This window comes from Hemitrygon akajei, chromosome 18, assembly GCF_048418815.1.
Source record: "Hemitrygon akajei chromosome 18, sHemAka1.3, whole genome shotgun sequence".
NCBI lineage: Eukaryota > Metazoa > Chordata > Chondrichthyes > Myliobatiformes > Dasyatidae > Hemitrygon > Hemitrygon akajei.
The window spans coordinates 33,966,036-33,986,298 of NC_133141.1; the positions used below are offsets into that span (position 1 = coordinate 33,966,036).

The following is a 20,263-nucleotide window of genomic DNA, read 5'->3' on the forward strand; positions in this document are numbered from 1 at the left end:
TTCATTGCAACAGGCAGTTGTGGAGGCCAAGCCTTTATGTATATTTAAGGCAGAGGTTGATAGATCCTTGATTGGTCAGGGCATGAAGGAATAGGGGGAGAAGACAGGAGATTGGGGCTGAGAGGAAAATTGGATCCGCCATGATGAAAAGGCGGAGCAGACTCGATGGGCCAAATGGCCTAATTCTGCTGCTATATCTTGTGGCCTTATGGAAACATTAACTGATTCTCAAGGTCTGGGGAAAATTTCAGACTAATTAATCTTTTTCTTTACTGTACTATAAGCCTGGCCAATATTTGAGGGGTTCGTGGAATAAGACTTTACTCTTCAGTCCTCTATTGCTAATGATAAACCTGATGAATTGCGATAACACAATTTTTTTGTCTAAATTTTTTATTGCATTACCACAAAATAAATAATGATTTGAAAACCCTTGAATTATGTCCAGAGCTTCTATTAGACAATGACATACAAATCTTATACACACCATAGCTGCTAAAGGGGCAGTCTTTTCATAATTCATAATATACAAGTACAACATTGACAAAAAAACAATCTACTAAAGCCTTAATTATACAGTACAAAGTCTGTGAGAAATTTATTTTCCTTATTACTGCTTTTGAGGTTGCATTATTTCTAAATGAAGAGGATACATAGCTTAAATATTTATTACATCCATTATAACTGCTGTGTCATTAGTTACACGGGGAATTGCACAAAAAAGTGCTGGTGTGGGTATTTTATTAATCTGAGCTTATTTTTATTTCTAATTGGATATCTTGTGTTTTATTCAACCTTTCCTGCTCTATATTTCTTGACATAGATTTTTAAAATTTGACTTTTGAATCAACAGATATCCAACCTGAGTAGTGAGGAGCTCTTGTCAGTTTACTTTGGACATCATCTCTTGATTTGGTCTTGCACAGCTGATGGAGCCAACCATCCAAAACATGAAGAAATCTATAAAGAGTGGGCTCAGATTTGGCTGTAATGAGTCAAACTGGCCTTTGGAAACATGATTGTTCTAATTAGACACTGCCATTTCACAACTACACAACTACATCACAGACATGACACAGGCACCAGGACTGATTTTCAGGCTTTTGTAACCAGAGGAGCTGGCGACGGTTCAGCTCCTTCACTAATCTCCTTTGCATTTTCATCAGATGCATCCTCTTCACAGTCGGCTTTCTCAGGTAATGGGTATGACATCTGGTAGTTCCTTAGCAGCTTTATAACTTGCTGATGATTGAAATGAATTGCATCATCAAGAGGAGTGTTGCCCCACCTGTGGACAGAAGAGAGAATAACTAGGGACAACTCAAAATAGACTGCAGTTTCACATTCTCTGAACAGGTCTTTAAAGTAACAATTTTGGAAACTGATAGTTTTTCCTCATTCAAGGTGGTCCACCACAAGTATACTCTGCCAGAGAATGGGAAGAAGAGCAAGTGGAGCTGAATTTATAATGCTGGTTGAATTGGATTCCCTTAAGTGATTATGGTGTTGATATCAGGTAAAAAATAATTACTGCCATTTTTACAATTCAGAAGAGTCAGTCATTTATGTATTACATATCAGGACTGAACTCAGCAACAAAAAGGGCACCAGTATCTATCTACCAAGTTGACTTAGTCCTGTGGATGGAGCAAAAAAGTTCATGTTGGGGCACAGCCTAGGGAGAGCGCCCTTCAAACCTTGCCTATGTCCTCCAAAGGCACTCACCTGTCCTTGCAGAATGGATTTACACGACATGCATCAAGAAGAAAGCAAACTACTTCCACGTGACCTGCATAAAATAGAACAAGCATTCAGTGATTTAATGCAGCAGAGCTGAGGAAGAGATATGCAATGGATTTTCACAGATACATATAGATATATAGATGATGGAGTCAACCCATGAACACTACCTCAACATTTTTGTTCTTTTTCCACTACTTATTTAATTTTTTAAATCTCTTTTATTGTAATTTATAGTGTTTTATGTATTGCACTGTAGTGTTGCCACAATACAATGAATTTCAAGACATGTCAGTGATATTAAAACCATAAGATATAGGAGTAGAATTAGGACATTTGGCCCATTGAGTCTGCTCTGCCATTTCATCATGGCTGATCTATTTCCCTCTCAGCCCCAATCTCCTGCCTCCCCCCTGTAATCCTTCATGCCCCAACTAATCAAGAATCTATCAACCTCTGCCTTAAGTATACCCAATGACCTGGCCTCCTCAACCCGATTCTGATTCACGTCTGAGACCCAGATTAACATCCACTGGTGTACACATATTCCCTTCCTTAGGCATCAATGGATCCTTGCAAACTTAAGCCGTTTTTGTGAATACTGGCTCAGCATAAAAGGTACCCTTAGTTTGGCAGTGGTTACTGAACTAATCAACCTGCTCAGCGCTACAAGTGATTTGCAAAACTGGTTTGATAGGAAATTTATCTGAAGTTGGTATCGAGCAACCTTTCAACAAGTACTTACGTGAATGCCTATAGTCTCGTACATTACCAAAGATTGTTGGCGAGAGGTAGACAGCAATTAATTCTCAACCACAAACTTTTTCAGAAAAGCGTGCAGACTGCAACAACAGGGGTGAACTGAAGGGGATAAAATCTTAAGTACATGGGCAAAGGTCTAAACCTGCCGAGGAGGAGACACTTGGGTTTGCACCTGGTTTCAAAATTGACTCTCCCCAATTAGCTACATGTAATATGCATAAAGAATGTTGATTTGGATAGCAGATCTGTAGACTCCCACATAGAAAAAAAGAAACATAATACCTTTTTAATTTTTCATGTAAAATCTTAACACTTTCTCTCAACCCACAGATTGGGAACTAGCAAATACTGTTTAGTAGATTAGTCCACATAATTAACAGCTGTGAGGCATTGTGCCATAGATCAACTGTTAGTAAAGTTATACACATGAAAACAGACCATTCAGCCCACCTTATCCATGCTGACTAATGGGGTCTCATCTGTATTAATCCCATCTTCCAGACCTGGCCAAAAGCCCTCAAAGCATAAGCAAATTGAGTGACCATCCAGACATTTCTTAAATGTTGTCCGTGGCTCTGCTTGCATCAGTCTCTCAGGCAGTGCGTTTCAGATACTCTGGGTGAGACCCCACTTAAGTCTTTTACCCTAAAGTCCTTTAATTTTACCTACCTCTGCTCTAGGGAATAGTTCCCTGCAGTCTACCCTATATATACCCCTCATAATTTCATATACATCAGTTATGCCTTCACTGTTGTAAAAGCAAATATGCAAGTTCTTCAGGTGTGGAATTGCGAGGGTCTGGGTACAAACCAGTTGCTTTCAGTAATGAACAAAAGAGGAGGAATTGGAACATTCCCCTGCTCCTCCCAATATTACGTAAGCTGGAAGGCCACACTATCAGAACTGACAATTTCTTCCATACCTTCAGCGGCCGCTATGTGTAAGGGTGTACGGGAATCATAATCTTTCTGTTCCATGTCCATAGCAGATAATGCAAACCTGGGGAAAATGAGAGAGCACACTCTAGTCAGACCTGATTTAGTTGATAAGATAGAACACAGAACAGTACAGCACAGGAACAAGCCCTCTGGCCCACAAAGTTGTGCCAAATCAATTACTATGTAATCAAATGGCTAACTGATCGACAGACGACGCAATAGCCACAGCTCTACACACTGTCCTAACACACCTGAAGAGGAGGGACGCTTATGTGAGAATGCTGTTCTTGGACTACAGTTCAGCATTCAACTCCATAATTCCATCCAGACTTGACAGGAAGCTCAGAGACCTCAGCCTTGACCCTGCCTTGTGCAGCTGGATCCTGGACTTCCTGTCAGATCGCCAGCAGGGGTAGGAGTGGGCTCTCTCACCTTCACCCCTCTGACTCTCAACACAGGTGCCCCTCAGGGCTGTGTACTAAGTCCACTCCTTTACTCTCTGTATACCTATGACTGTATCACCACCCACAGCTCCAATCTGCTAATTAAATTTCCTGATGATATTACACATTGGCCCAACCTCAAATAATAATGAGGCAGCCTACAGAGAAGAAGTCATCACCCTGACACAATGGTGTCAAGAAAACAATCTCTCCCCTCAATGTGGCAAACACATTTAGACGGAGATGTAACGTAAAGATTTTTACTCCTCATGTATGTGAAGGATGTAAAAAATAAAGTCAATTCAATTCAATTAAACTAAACTAATCTCTTCTGTCTACAGAATGTCCAGATCCTTCCATTTTCTTCACATTCAACTGCTTATCTAAGCATCTCTTTAAACCCCCTAATGTTTCTGCCTCTACCACCATCCCAGACACCTATCACTGAGTAAAAAAAACAAGCCCCTCATATCTCCTTTGAACTTACACCCCTCTCGCCTGAAATGTATGCACTCTGGTGTTAGACATTTCAACTCTGGGGATAAAAGATACTGGCTGTCTACTCTATCTATGCCTCTCATAATCAAACAAACTTCTATCAGATCTCCTCTCAGTCACCACTGGTCCAGAGAAAACAAACCAAGTTTGTCCAACTCAGATCAAGCTCTCTAATCCAGGCAGCATCCTGGTGAACCTCTTCTGCACCCTCTCCAAAGTCTCAAATTATTTCCTATAGTGGGGACAACCAGAAATGCATAACGCTCTTGTTACAAACAAGAGAAAATCTGCAGATGCTGGAAGTCCAAGCAACACACACAAAATGCTGGAGGAACTCAGTAGGCCAGGCAGCATCTAAGGAAAAGAGTAAACAGTTGACGTTTTGGGCTAAGTCCCGATGAAGGGTCTCAGCCTGAAACATCAACTGTTTACTCTTTTCCATAAATGCTGCCTGGCTTGCTGAGCTCATCCAGCATTTTGTGTGTACTGGTAACACTCTTGATGAGGTCTCAGGGTACTTGGAAGCACATGATAAAATAGGGCGTAGTCAGCATGGTTATCTCAAGGGAAAATCTTGCCTGACAAATCTGTTGGAATTCTTTGAAGAAACAACAAGCAGGATAGACAAAGGAGAATTAGTTGATGTTGAGTTCTTGGAATTTTAGAAGGGCTTTGACAAGATGCCACACATGAGGCTGCTTAACAAGATACAAGCCCATGGTATTACAGGAAAGATTCTAGCATGGATAAAGCATTGTCTTTCTAATGAATTCAGGCTTTCAGTTCAGACCAGGAAGCACATCTGTCAACCGAGGGCATAGTTCACAGACCTTCCAGCCTTATTGTCTGTGGATCAGAAAATGCAGGAAATTCAGGAAAATGGTGTTTCCTGGAGGCATGAACTGGGAATGAAATTCACCTCTGGATTTGACTTCAATTTCTAATCTCAACTGAATGAGTGCACAAAGGTGTTGAGCACAGATCAGAACCAGAAGTTTGCCCACTGCAGCCTGTCTGTGTCCATACTTAGCTCGAGTGTGCCTACTCTGAAAAAGGAAGAAGGAAATCTTACTGTGACATAAAAACAAGTATTCACCTGCGCAGTGCAGCTATGTCACCACTGTAGGCAGCAAACAACAAGTTCACTACTGACTCCTCCTGGTGGAAGAAATTTTAAAATTAAATAATTATAACCAAATTTAAAATTAATCAAACACAGTAAGAACGTAAGCACATCAAACCAGCTCTTCCCACACCCCATGGATTCTCCCCACTCACTGAATATTCTTCCACAGCCCATTCTCCCCGCTAAGTGAATCCTCTCCTGCAAACAATGGATGTGCTCCCTTCTCACAGATTCTGCCCATTTTTTTTGTAATTTATTTTTTATTAAAGTTCATCATCAAACAAACATTTCCATAAGATGTATTTCAGATACTGTACATATATATCATATAGTCATATTTGCCACAAATCTCCACAATATTTATCTGAGGTATACACTTATAGAAAAGAGAGGAAAGAAAAAACAAGCAAAAGGAGAAAACTATGTACAAGTAGGGAGTGATTTTTTTTTATAACATATTCATTGATTTGTGAGGATAAAATCAGGCCTATGAGGCATTATGTAGTTAAACCATTTTTCCCAGTATGAATCAAATTGTTCCAGCTTATGATTAACAGATGCTGTTATCTTCTCCATTCTGTAAATGTCCATTGTAATTTCCATCCATGTGTTTACGGTTGGGCTCTCCTGTGATAACCATTTCCTAGTAAGAGTCTTTTTACCAGCCACCAGTAGTATATTCATTAAATATTTATCTCTTTTCAACCATTCTTGAGGTATATACCCAAAATATACGGTCTTACTTTCTAAAGATGTCTTATTAGGGCATTATGTATCACACTTTGATAACGGGGCAATCCCAGAAAATATGGTAATGGTTTGCATTTTGATTTCTACAATTTCTCCAGCAAAAAGGGAGTTTACTATCATAATGGGATTTCTGAGAGGGTGTAACAAAATATCTTATCAAGTTTTTCCATCCAAACTCCCTCCATTTCTGTGAACTGGTACACTTCCATTGATATCTCCATATTGTTGTCCATTCTTCCTCAGATATAATTATCCCTCCTTCCTTCTCCCATTTTGTTTTAATGTATGAAGTCGAATGTGCTTTAAGATTTGACAAATCCTTATACATGCTTGAAATGATTCTACTACCATCATCTGAATTATATGCTTTTCTAAATAGCTCTATCAAGCATGTACTCGCCTTGGTTACATTTTAATCCTCCTATTAACATACTGTCTCATCTGCAAATACTGATAAAAGTCTTGTTTTTCTAATAAGTGTTTCTCTTTAAGCATTTCAAAACTGAACAGTGTTCCTTCTTTCATTATATTACCAAGAACTGTTATTCCTTTAGTTGTCCAGTCCTTAAATCTAGCATCCAGCTTATTCGACGTAAAATCCGAGTCACATGCACACCATTTAAGAATTGCAATACATATCTCCCTTTAGTTTATATTCTTTTCTAATATCTTTCCATATTTTAAGAGTCCATTTCACCCATGGGTTATCAATAGTATTTATGTACCTTTGTAGGTTGTTATCAGCCAAAATTGCCTGTATGGGGATAGAAAGTATCCTCTCCTTAATGTTTTTCCATTGAGCGTTCTACCCATTTATTGAATACCTTTCTATAGACTCTTTCTCCCCCATTGAATCTCCTCACTCGACTATTGGACACTCCCTATCCCACAGTGAGGTAAAATGCCATATAAATACACAAGTAATATAGCAAACTGTCTTCCATCCTCTAATCCATATGTATGATAGTGTCTGCATTTTTGGATAACATTAAATAAAATTGATTCCTCTCCAATTATGTTTCCTGCAGGCTGGTACATTACTCTGGACAGTACTTTGCAGTGCAACTTCTTATGATAACTCTGAGACACTTGGCTTTGCCCACAGCATTAAGCAAAGCTTTCCTCACAAAACAGAGACAACAGTGTGGCAAAATGAGAGGGATGCTAAAGTGACCATGGGCCAATGAGGGCAAACAGTATCAGTATTATGGTGGAGGATTGCAAACTAGCATTATGTACTGAAGGGATGGATGTCCAACAGGAAAGAACAGCGAAGAAATATATTAAAATATTTTTGTACAAACAATTTAGCATCAATTGGCTAAGGATTACTGGACTGACAGTAATTTCTTTTGTATTTTAGATTGGGGAAGAAATCTTTTAGGGTTTTTTATGATTAATGCTGTGTATTTAATATTTTAGTAATATTTGAGTAATTTTGTAAATATGTTGTTTGATTAAGCATTCTTTGTTGTTTAAGTAATTCATTACAAGTTATATGCAAATAGCATACGTCATCATGCCACTATGTCATACAATACGTGCACACCTCACTTAAAGTAAAAACTAAGTTTACATGCATCTCTTGGGCTCCCTTGTTTTTCATTTTAATTAGTTTCATGTTTTGGAATTACAAAACATAACAGGGGTGATGAAGAAGTTTTAAACAAACCCAAGATGACTACCTACTTGTTGAAACGCAGCAAGACGTTTGAGTTTTTAAAAAAATGCAGTGCGGCACATGGTTCTTCGGGAAGGGACAGAAACGATCGAGTTAAAAATAGGCAGAAAATGGATGAAATTTGAGGGTTCATAAGCAGTGTGCGCCAGGTGATATAATAATACATTTTTATAAAATCAGAAATGGCTGGCTACATCAGAAAGATTGCACAAGAGATAACCGGATGTTGTACACTGAGCGAATTGAGCAGTATCTTGAAGCAAATGAAATAACCAATGAAAAGCGAGTGCCAGTCTTACAGTTTGCTTCGAAGTTTAACTGCTTCGACCAAACCACCAAAATGAGCTTTTCTGATATTGTGAAACTAATGCAGGAACATTTAGAACTGAAACCATTGTTGCTTGCAGAATGCTTTAGGTTTCATAAGCAGAATCAAAAGGAAGGGGTGTCTATATCAGCATAGGTGGCTGAATTGAACATGTTGTTCTGAACATTGTCAGTTCAGTGATTAACTTAATGATACACTGAGAGATTGTTTAGTTTGTTGAATCTTACAAGAAAGTATTCAAAAATGGCTCCTAACTGAAGCACAACTTACATTTAACTTGCGGTTGACATAGCTACATCAATGGTAACAACAGACAGAGACACAATTGAGTTACAATCAGGAAGGATAGGGAGCATGAATAAAATTGAAACATTTAAACAAAAACTGGCCTGGCCAAACCAATTGTGCTTCCATTGTGGCAGGGGCTCACGTACACCAGACCAATGCAGGTTTAAAGGTGAAACTTGCAGAAAATACAACAAAGTAGGGCACATACAAAGAACATGTCGGGCAGACGAAAATAAACGGACTGCACGGGGAAAAGAAAAAGATAAAAAAGTCAAGTTGCAGTTTCAAAAAGCACTCCTCTGCATGCTGTTGATGAAAAATCTGATAATGACAAGAGTGACACAGGACTGAGAAGCCTTGAGATTTAATATGTGAAAACTACCAAGAGACAAACAATATGGTTTACACCAGAAGTGTAAAATGGCAAATTAATTAAAATAGAATTGGGCACTGTTTCAGTCATTCCACAAATGAGCTTGATTGGCATTTCAAAGATACTGAACTGAGACATGCTGATATCCAACTAAGAACTTATACTGGAGAAAAGGCAACTCCTGTGACATTTGTAACACTGAAATACAACAACCAACAAACCACAATGGGCTTGTATGTGGTAAAAAAAAAACAGGGGAACCAGCATTGTGGGGACCTGGCTGAGATAACTACAACTTGATCGAAGATCCATTCATCATTTGCATGCCACATTCCCTGCAATAGGGTCAACTGAAAGCCAATTAAGAAAGATACTGGATGATGCCACAGCAGTGTTCAAGGATGGCACTGGAAAACTCAAACATATCAAGAGTAAAATAGTGTTAAATGAAAATGCCACACCCAGGTTTTACAAAGCCTGCGCGGTTTCTTATCCCATCCGTGATAAAGTAGCCAGTGAGCTAGATCACAGGGAGGCTGAAAGAATTCTTTCCAAGGTGCAGTGGAGGACCCCATGGACAATGCCAGTGGTCCCAATAGCAAAGAAGAATGGGTCTGTCAGGATCTGTGGTGATTTTAAGATCAGTATAAACCCAGTTCTGAAAGCAGATAAATGCCCCTCAGCCCAGTATAGAAGATACCTTTGCAAACCTTTCTGGAGGAAAATACTTCAGCAAAGTGGACTTAGCTGAGGCCTACCTACAGAGTCCAAAGTGTTTCTCACCATAAGCACTCACAAAGGGCTTTATTGCTATAATAGTCTTAATTTTGGAGAAGCATCTGCACCTGCACTCTGGCAGAAAGCTGTGGACCAGACGCTGCAAGGCACTCAGCGTTACGTGATGACATCATTGTTACCAGTGAGGAGGGCAGGGACATCGCTAAAACCTCAAGGCAGTGTTAAAAAGATTATAAGATTATAGGCTCAGAGCATGATGTAACAACTGTGAATTCTTTAAACAAAGCATCACTTACTGTGGTCACACTGTTGATGCACAAATACTATACAAATGTGCTGAGAAAATTCAAGCAGTGGTGGATGCTCCAAGGTTAAAGGATGACTCACAATTACAGTCCTTTTTAGGATTTATCAGTTACTATAACAGGTTCCTGCCAAACTTGACTACTGTGTTCCACTCCTTGAAATCATAACTACAGATCAGGAAAAAACAGCAACGGGAAAAGCAGTGTGAGGTGGCTTTCCAAAAGGTAAAGGAAATGGTGATGTCAGACACTGTACTCACACGTTATGATCCACGTCATCCAGTGAAGCTTCCTTGTGATGTCTTGCCTTATGGTATAAGTGCAATCATGTCTTATGTTATGAGTGATGGAAGTGAACGCCCCATAGCCTTTGTATCACGTTCTCTTACTGTTGCAGAGAAAAATTATGTGCAGGTTGACAAAGAGGCCTTGAGTCTGGTTGGGGTGTAAAACGTTTCAACCAATACTTGCATGGGAGAGAGTTTACCCTCATTACTGATCATCAACCACTAGTAACCATTTTCAACCCACAGGAGGGTGATCCACTTAACAGCAGCAGCACAAATACAGAGATGGGCTCTGTTTCTTGGAGCACACAATTATAAGATTGAATTCTAGAAGACAACTAATCTGGAAATGCTGATCAATTGTCCTGTTTACCCTTGGAAAAGGAAATACCTGAAACATTTACAAAAGAGGGCTCTCCTCTTGATGGATTCTCCCTAGTGCAAATTGAAACTATTACGGCAGAGGTGATCCAAAGGGAAATCAGAAAAGACCCCACACTGTCTCAGATCTACTTGGCCACCCAAAATGGCTGGAATGTGCAGCAGAAATCCCGGTTCCCTCATTCTTACCAGCATTGGGATGAACTTGTCTTTGATAGGGGTTGCCTTATGTGGGGATTGAGGGTTGTTGTACCATTCAAGCTGAGGGCTGAAGTGCTGGAGGAGCTACATGCCGGTCACCTAGGCATGGTGAAAATGAAAGCATTGGCTCAAAGCTTTGTCTGGTGACCTGAGATAGAGCAGTTTACAATGCACTGTTTAGGATGCCAACAGGTCTAGAAGATGCCAAGAGCAGTGCTTCTCCATCCCTGGGAGTGGCCTGTATTACCCTGGCAGAGGATTCATGTAGATTTTGCCCGACCATCCATGGGCAAAAATTTCTTGATGGTAGTGGTTGCAGCTACAAAGTTGCCAGAAGTGTTCCCAATAGCCTCCACTACAGCCTCACACACTGTAGAGAAGCCACTTCTCAAGGACTGGTGTTCCAGAGCACCTAGTCAGTGACGATGGACCAGTCTGTGGGGAAACAGTTTCAGTCATTCGTGACCCTGAGTGGAATAAGACATAATACATCTGCACCGTACCACACAGCTACAAACGGCTTGGTGGAAAGGTTTGTCCAATCTAAAGAATGCACTGCGAGCAATGTCAGCAGAACACACTACACTGCCACAATGAGAAGCTCGCCAACTTCCTCCTGGCATGTTGCAATGCAGAACACTCCATAACCAACAACTCAACAGCTATGCTGCCCCTGGGTCGTCACTTGCATTCATGCTTGGATCTCCTCAAACCCAGTCTCAGGAGGAGTATGCAGGAGAAACAGCTGAGACAAATCGAGGGCTCCTCAAACAAGGAGGTTCAATGTTTCACTCCTGGACAAGTAGTCCTGGTGAGGGACTACAGTGCATGAAAAGTGGTATTCAGAAAGATTAAGGACAGAAATGGACCACTCTCCTACACGGTGGAGATTGTGCCGGATATCTTCTGGAGATACCTGACATATCAATCAGTTGAGGAGAGCAGAGTCAATTGTTGGAGAAGAAAGGTGGCTGAGCTATCATAACCACTTCCTACAGCCTCAGAGTCAACTCCGAAAACCACCACCAAGGAAGCCCTAGAACCTGAGAATGTTTCACAGCCACAAGTCTCACCGACCAAGCAGTGAAACTTCCCCCCCCCCCCACTTTGTCAGGAAAGACATTATCCCACAAGAGTAAGAAATCCTCCACAGTAATTACATTTTTAGGACTGAATGGGATGATTTAAAATTTGCTATGTTGTGGATATCTATATAGTAGTTGTATTATATAGTATACTGTGTACAAGTTGAGATGCATTCTCTATTGAGTTGAAGTTAATAACAAAGCAGAGAGGAGTGGTGTGTATTTAATATTTGAGCAATATTGTAAATATATTGTTTGATTAAGCATTCTTTATTGTTTAAGTTATTAATTATGGATTATATGTAAAAGTATGTGGATGGCACACGTTATTATGACACTACATCATTTGTGTACAGTTCACTGAAAGTAAAAACAAAGTTTACATGCATCTCTCATGTTTTTCTTCCAATTAGTTTTATGTTTTGGAGTTACAAAATATAATAATTAACTGTGAAATTTAATTGTATGTAGCTCTGTTCTAGTACTGTTAATTAATGTGCATTGAGCTGCAACAGGTTGTAATTTACATAATCATGCTCAATTAGTATTCTCACACACATGCAAAAGATTGCTTACCCTGGCTTCACTTCCATTTCGCCTTGGATCCAGTTTCTTGGCAAAATGCCTCAAGTTATCGTAGTTATGAAAGTTGAAGAGGGAAACTAGTTCCTGAAAGAGAGCAGCAGATCAGACAAAGCTCTAGAGAATTTATTGGGTAATCTACTCAGATTCAGTTTAGTTTATTGTCATATACATCCGGGTGCAAACAAGTTCCTTGCTGAAGTGAAGCTCACAGTGTTAATAGTGTATACGGCAATAATGAAGAGTGCCAAAAACTTCTCCCATCCCCTTCCTGAAGTTGAAGAATCTACTAAAACCCCGATGGAAAGCGTTACCTAAAGTGTGCGCAGTTAGGTGAGATAGCAGAGACAATATCCTATCATGAGTCAGGACATTTACAGAGATTCAAGATTCAAGATTATTTAATGTCACTTCCAGTACACAAGTGTGAAGGAGAATGAAATAATTGTTACTCTAGATCTGATGTAGCACAAAGAAAACACACCAGCAAGATAAAGAGCACAATGATACAAAGAACACAATAAATACAAATACATGAGATATCTTATATACATAGATTGATTATATGTCAAAAAGTGATGCTAGGCCTTGAGATCCTCCACCTCCTCTCTGTAGGCCATCTCATCGTTGTTGGTGATGAGCCCCACCACTGTCATGTCATTGGTGAACTTGTCAATGTGATCACTCGGGTATTTGGCTGTGGAAGTCACGTGTGAGCGGGGTGTATAGCAATGGGAGGCATCCTTGTTGAGGATGATGGGCAGGGGGAAGCAGTGTGCATCCTTACTCTGAGGTCTGTCGGTTAGGAAGTCCAACACCCAGTTGTACAGTAGTGTATAGGTAATGGGGCAGTTAACTGAGGACGCTTAAAACTATTACCAATATTTCGTACCTGACAGAAATCGATACCTCTCACACTGTTGCCGACTTTGTCTAAGGCAGGAGACCAGCACATGACACCCATCACGTTGGGCACCACTAGCAGAACACCACCAGAAACACCAGATTTTGCTGGAAGGCCAACCTGCATGCACAAACAGACATGAGTAAGTGAAGACCAAACGATGGCAGTCAAAAAGTACCACAGTCCTCCCAGTTGGCTGAGTTCATATGCAAGCCAACTAACTAATGGCATTGCTTTCTGCTAACACGAGAGATTCTGCAGATGCTGGAAATCCTGGGTAATACACACAAAATGCTGGAGGAACTCAGGTCAGTCAGCATCTATGGAGAGGAATAAAGAGCCAACAGTTTCGGGCGAAGAGTCTCAGCCTAAGACATCAGTTTTTGATTCCTCTCTATAGATGCTGCCTGACCTGCTGAGTTTCTCCAACATTTTGTATGCATTGCTCTCTGCTAGCCTTTCATGTTATGGTTTTTACTCGTCCAGCAAATGTAACTCAAATGTAAGCCAACTTCCTTTTGATGCCTCAGTTGAGAAAAAGAGAGCCAGTTAGTTCATTTCCTAGTTTCTGTGAGCTGAGTGAGGCAGATGGCAAACAGAGTGCCAGTTGACCTTAATGCCATTGGCGTAAAGAATGGAAAAATTAGCTGAGGTTACCACTTCCCCTCTCCATTCCTTTGATGGAAAATACATGCCTGAAAGTAAAGATCAGATTGAGCTTGGTTGTGAAGACCCCACTACCAATAGCTTATCTATCACTGTGAGGCTCATTCATGTCAAATTGCCACTCCTGAAAGGTACACACAAGAAAATCTGCAGATGCTGGAAATCCAGTGTAACAGACACAAAATGCTGGAGGGACTCAGCAGGTCAGGCAACATCTATGGAGAGGAATAAAGAGTGAAAGAGCTGGGAGGTGATAAGTGAAACCAGGTGAGGGGGAAGGTAGGCGGGTAGGAGAGGGGAGAATGAAGTCAGCAGCGGGGTGGGGGGGGGGTGACAGGTGGAAAGGGTAAGGGTATGACTCTGGAACTACACCCGAATGCAAGGCAAGACCAGAAGAGGAGAGGAAAATCTGCCCAAAAAAATTAGAATCCAATGTACAGTTGACTGGGTGGACAATAAAATGTCATCAGGATAAACACCGCCAAAATCACTGGAAAAAACAGACCAATTAAGAGCTTTCCCAGAAACTTGAACTGTTTGAAAATGGTGCAATTTTAATTTCAAGTGAAGGTGCAGTGTCCTGAGGAACACAACAGGCATGTCAAAACACTGAAGGGGAGATGGATTTTTTTTCTCGTAGCATACAATTTCTCAGTGACAACAAGACAAAATAAAATCCTGAAAAAAAATTGTAATTTAAATCACAAAACATGCAGGGGGTAGAACTCACAATAAGCATTTGAACAGAATAGTCACTAAATCAGTAAACACAAAAGATTCTGCAGAAATTTACAGTAAAGCACACTAAATACTGGAGGAACTCAGCAGGTCAGGCAGCATCTATAGAGGGGAATAAAATAAATCAGGAGTTCTGATAAAGGGTCTTGGCCCAAAACATCAACTCTTTACTCCTCATTCCTCAGAAACTAATTGGAAAGCTGAGCCTACTGGGCCTGAACACCTCCCTCTGCAACTGGATCCTAGACTTCCTGACTGGGAGACCTCAGTCAGTCCGGATCGGGAGCAGCATCTCCAACACCATCACACTGAGCACGGGGCCCCTCAGGGCTGTGTGCTCAGTCCACTGCTGTTCACTCTGCTGACCCACGACTGTGCTGCAACACACAGCTCGAACCATATCATCAAGTTCGCTGATGACATGACTGTGGTGGGTCTCATCAGCAAGAACGACGAGTCAGCTTACAGAGAGGAGGTGCAGCGGCTAACGGACTGGTGCAGAGCCAACAACCTGTCTCTGAATGTGAACAAAACAAAAGAGATGGTTGTTGACTTCAGGAGGGCATGGAGCGACCACTCCCCACTGAACATCGACGGCTCCTCAGTAGAGATCGTAAAGAGCACCAAATTTCTTGGTGTTCACCTGACGGAGAATCTCACCTGGTCCCTCAACACCAGCTCCATAGCAAAGAAAGCCCAGCAGCGTCTCTACTTTTTGCGAAGGCTGGGGAAACCCCATGCTCATCACATTCTACAGGGGTTGTATTGAGAGCATCCTGAGCAGCTGCATCACTGCCTGGTTCGGAAATTGCACCATCTCAGATCGCAAGACCCTGCAGCGGATAGTGAGGTCATCGGGGTCTCTCTTCCTGCCATCACGGACATTTACACTACATGCTGCATCCGCAAAGGAAACAGCATTATGAAGGACCCCATGCACCTGTCATACAATCTCTTCTCCCTCCTGCTGTCTGGGAAAAGGCACCGAAGCATTCGGGCTCTCACGACCAGACCATGTAACAGTTTCTTCCCCCAAGCTATCAGACTCCTCAATACCCAGAGTCTGGACTGACACCTTGCCCTACTGTCCTGTTTATTATTTATTGTAATGCCTGCACTGTTTTTGTGCACTTTATGCAGTCCAGTGTAGGTCTATAGTCTAGTGTAGCTTTCTCTGTGTTTTTTTATATTACGTAGTTCAGTCTACTTTTTGTACTGTGTCATGTAACACCATGGTCCTGAAAAACGTCTCATTTTTACTATGCACTGTACCAGCAGTTATGGTCGAAATGACAATAAAAGTTGACTTGACTTGACTTGACCTTGACTAGATGCTGCCTGACCTGCTGAGTTCCTCCAGCATTTTGTATGTGTGTCTAAACCTATGACATTTTGCACCACTAGATGGCAAAATTCCACAAGGTTTCAGTGGAAAGATATTTCACTGGGAATGCTGGAAATATGAAGCGGAAAGCTGAAAAGTGCTGAGCTGATCTGACGAAAGGTCTTAAAGTCAAAATATTAACTCCGTATTTCCCTTCACAGACACTGCCTGGCCTGCTGAGGATTTCTAGCACTGAGATGCTGTTTGACTCACTGAGTTCCTTCAGAGTTCTGTTTTTGATCTATATTCCAGCAGGTACAGTCTCTTTCATCTTTAGAGAGAAGTGGAGCTGACTAGCAGCACAGGTCAGGGAATAAGCTATTGAATAATAATTAACAGAGGATGCTGTACCATAATGGACTGTGAAGTCTGCTTCCTTTAGAGTGCTAAAAGTTTGGTTTTATTTTTGTTGTTTATTACTTTTACAGTAAAACTTATTGACTTTCCACCACTGCTTTGATAATGCAACAATTTTACTTTTCCATTTTGTCTGGTAGTACATTTTAGCCAGCAATGTCAAATTAGCTTTATATAATGCTTCCCCCTACCACTTAATCTTTTACTTCAGCATAAGTCAGGGATAGGGTCTGGAGGAAGTTCACGACAGGGTTAACACATGAGCATTTGATGGCTTTGGGCCTGTACTCACTGGCGTTTAGAATGAAGGGGGATCAGATTTCTGGATCATTGGGACATCCTTTGGGGCAGGGGTGACCTGTACAAAAAGGACGGGTTGCAATTGAATCCCAAGGGGACCAATATCCTGGCGGGGAGGTTTGTTAAGGCTGTTGGGGAGATTTGAAACTAGGATTGTTGGGGGGTGGGAACCAAACTGAAGAGACTGGGGAAAAGGAAGTTAGCTCACAAATAGAGAAAGCTTGTAGACAGTGCGAGAGGGAGGATAGGCAGGTGATAGAGAAGGGACACGCTCAGATGGACGGTTTGAGATGTGTCTATATTAATGCAAGGAGTATTATGAACAAAGCGGATGAGCTTAGAGTGTGGATCAGCACTTGAAGCTATAATGTTGAGGCCATTACAGAGACTTGGATGGCTCAGGGGCAGGAATGGTTACTTTGAGTGTCGGGCTTCAGATGTTTCAGGAAGGACAGGGAGGGAGGCAAAAGAGGTGGGGGTGTGGCACTGTAGATCAGAAATAGTGTCACGGCTGCAGAAAAGGAGGAAGTCATGGAGGGATTGTCTACGGAGTCTCTGTGGGTGGTAGTTAGGAACAGGAAGGGGTCAATAACTTTACTAGGTGTTTTTCTATATCACCCAATAGTAACAGGGGCATCGAGGAGCAAATAGGGAGACAGATTCTGGAAAGGTATAATAATTACAGGGTTGTCGTGGTGGGAGATTTTAATTTCCTAAATATCGATTGGCATCTCCCTAGAGCAAGGGGATTAGATGGGGTGGAGTTTGTTAGGTGTGTTCAGGAAGGTTTCTTGACACAATATGTAGATAAGCCTACCAAGAGGAGAGGCTGTACTTGATCTGGTATTGGGAAATGAACCTGGACAGATGTCAGGTCTCTCAGTGGGAGAGCATTTTGGAGATAGTGATCATAATTCTATCTCCTTTATCATAGCATTGGAGAGGGATAGGAACAGACAAGTTAGGAAAGTGTTTATTTGGAGTAAGGGGAAATATGAGGCTATCAGGCAGGAAATTGGAAGCTTAAATTGGAAACAGATGTTCTCAGGGAAAAGTACAGAAGAAATATGGCAAATGTTCAGGGGATATTTGTGTGGAGTTCTGCGCAGGTACATTCCAATGAGACAGGGAAAGGATGGTAGGGTACAGGAACCGTGGTGTACAAAGGCTGTTGTAAATCTCATCAAAAATAAAAGAAAAGCTTACAAAAGGTTCAAAAAACTAGGTAATGATAGAGATCTAGAAGATTATAAGGCTAGCAGGAAGGAGCTTAAGAATGAAATTAGGAGAGCCAGAAGGGGCCATGAGAAGGCAGGATTAAGGAAAACCCCAAGGCATTCTACAAGTATGTGAAGAGCAAGAGGATAAGACGTGAGAGAATAGGACCAATCAAGTGTGACAGTGGGAAGTGTGTATGGAACTGAAGGAGATTGCAGAGGTACTTAATGAATACTTTGCTTCAGTATTCACTATGGAAAAGAATCTTGGTGATTGTAGGGATGACTTACAGTGGACTGAAAAGCTAAGAGGAAAGCATCAAGTTGGATAAGTTACCGGGACCAGATGAGATGTACCCCAGGCTACTGTGGGAGGTGAGGGAGGAGATTGCCAAGCCTCTGGCAATGATCTTTTTTGCATCATCAATGGGGACAGGAGAGGTTCCGGAGGATTGGAGGGTTGTGGATGTTGTTCCCTTATTCAAGAAAGGGAGTAGAGATAGACCGGGAAATTATAGACCAGTGAGTCTTACTTCAGTGGTTGGTAAGTTGATGGAGAAGATCCTGAGGGGCAGGGTTTATGAACATTTGGAGAGGCATAATATGGTTAGGAATAGTCAGCATGGCTTTGTCAAAGGCAGGTCATGTCTTACAAGCCTGATTGAATTTTTTGAGGATGTGACTGAACACATTGATGAAGGTAGAACAGTAGATGTAGTGTATATGGATTTTAGCAAGGCATTTGACAAGGTACCCCATGCAAGGCTTATTGAGAAAGTAAGGAGGCATGGGATCCAAGGGGACATTGCTTTGTGGATCCAAGGGGACATTGCTTTGTGGATCCAGAACTGGCTTGCCCACAGAAGGCAAAGAGTGGTTGTAGATGGGTCATATTCTGCATGGAGGTCGGTGACCAGTGGTGTGTCTCAGGGATCTGTTCTGGGACCCCTTCTCTTAGTGATTTTTATAAATGACCTGGATGAGGAAGTGGAGAGCTGGGTTAGTAAGTTTGCTGATGATACAAAGGTTGGAGGTGGTGTGGATAGTGTGGAGGGCTGTCAGAGGTTACAGTGGGACATTGATAGGATGCAAAACTTGGCTGAGAAGTGGCAGATGGAATTCAACCCAGATAAGTGTGAGGTGGTTCATTTTGGTAGGTCAAATATGATGGCAGAATATAGCATTAATGTTAACACTCTTGGCAGTGTGGAGGATCAGAGGGATCTTGGGGTCCAAGTCCATAGGACACTCAAAGCTGCTGCGCAGGTTGACTCTGTGGTTAAGAAGGTGTACGGTGTATTGGCCTTCATCAATTGTGGGATTGAATTTAAGAGCTGAGAGGTAATGTTGCAGCTATATAGGACCCTGGTCAAACCCCACTTGGAGTATTGTGCTCAGTTCTGGTTGCCTCACTACAGGAAGGATGTGGAAGCCATACAAAGGGTGCAGAGGAGATTTACAAGGATGTTGCCTGGATTGGGGAGCATACCTTATGAGAATAGGTTGAGTGAACTCGGCCTTTTTCTCCTTGGAATGACGGAGGATGGGAGGTGACCTGATAGAGGTGTACAAGATGTTGAGAGGCATTGATCACGTGGATAGTCAGAAGCTTTTTCCCAGGGCTGAAATGGCTAACACGAGAGGGCACAGGTTTAAGGTGCTGGGGAGCAGGTACCGAGGAGACATCAGGGGTAAGTTTTTTTTAACGCAGAGAGTGCTGAGTGCGTGGAATGGGTTGCTGGCGACATTGGTGGAGGCGGAAGTGATAGGGTCTTTTAAGAGACTCCTGGCTAGGTACACGGGGCTTAGAAGAATAGAGGGCTATGGATAAACCTAGGCAATTTCTCAGGTAAGGCCATGTTCGGCACAGCTTTGTGGGCCGAAGGGCCTGTATTGTGCTGTAGGCTTTCTATGTTTCTATGAAACCTATCAAATATTGAATGGCTTAGATAGAGTGGAGGTGGGGAGGATGTTTCCTATAGTGGGGGAGTCTAGGACCAGAGGGTACAGCCTCAAAATACAAGGACCTCCGTTTAGAATAGAGAAAAGGAGAATTTTCTCTAGCCAAGTGGTGTATCTGTGGAATTCATTACTAAAGACAGCTGTCAAGGCCAAGTCATTGGGTGCATTTAAAACAGAGGTTGATTTGTTCTTGATTAAGAATGGTATGGGGAGAAACCAGGAGAATGGG

At 41.7% G+C, this 20,263-nt stretch overlaps 1 protein-coding gene across 4 annotated transcripts in view; it reads right to left on the reverse strand.

Moving 5' to 3' along the window:
* Positions 1–411: 411 nt before the first annotated feature.
* LOC140741288 (glutaminase kidney isoform, mitochondrial-like) overlaps positions 412–20,263 on the reverse strand; it is a 72,831-nt gene continuing 52,979 nt past the window's right edge. For 3 of the 4 annotated variants that reach the window (XM_073071316.1, XM_073071313.1, XM_073071314.1), the window contains 6 exons: positions 13,399–13,530; positions 12,501–12,593; positions 5,478–5,539; positions 3,425–3,501; positions 1,726–1,789; positions 412–1,288 (listed from right to left, as the gene is read on the reverse strand). In XM_073071316.1, coding sequence (XP_072927417.1) covers positions 1,096–1,288; positions 1,726–1,789; positions 3,425–3,501; positions 5,478–5,539; positions 12,501–12,593; positions 13,399–13,530 — 621 coding nt within the window. In that variant the 3' untranslated portion in view covers positions 412–1,095. The remainder of the gene's footprint in view (positions 1,289–1,725; positions 1,790–3,424; positions 3,502–5,477; positions 5,540–12,500; positions 12,594–13,398; positions 13,531–20,263) is intronic. The other variant, XM_073071317.1, reaches the window with a different exon arrangement.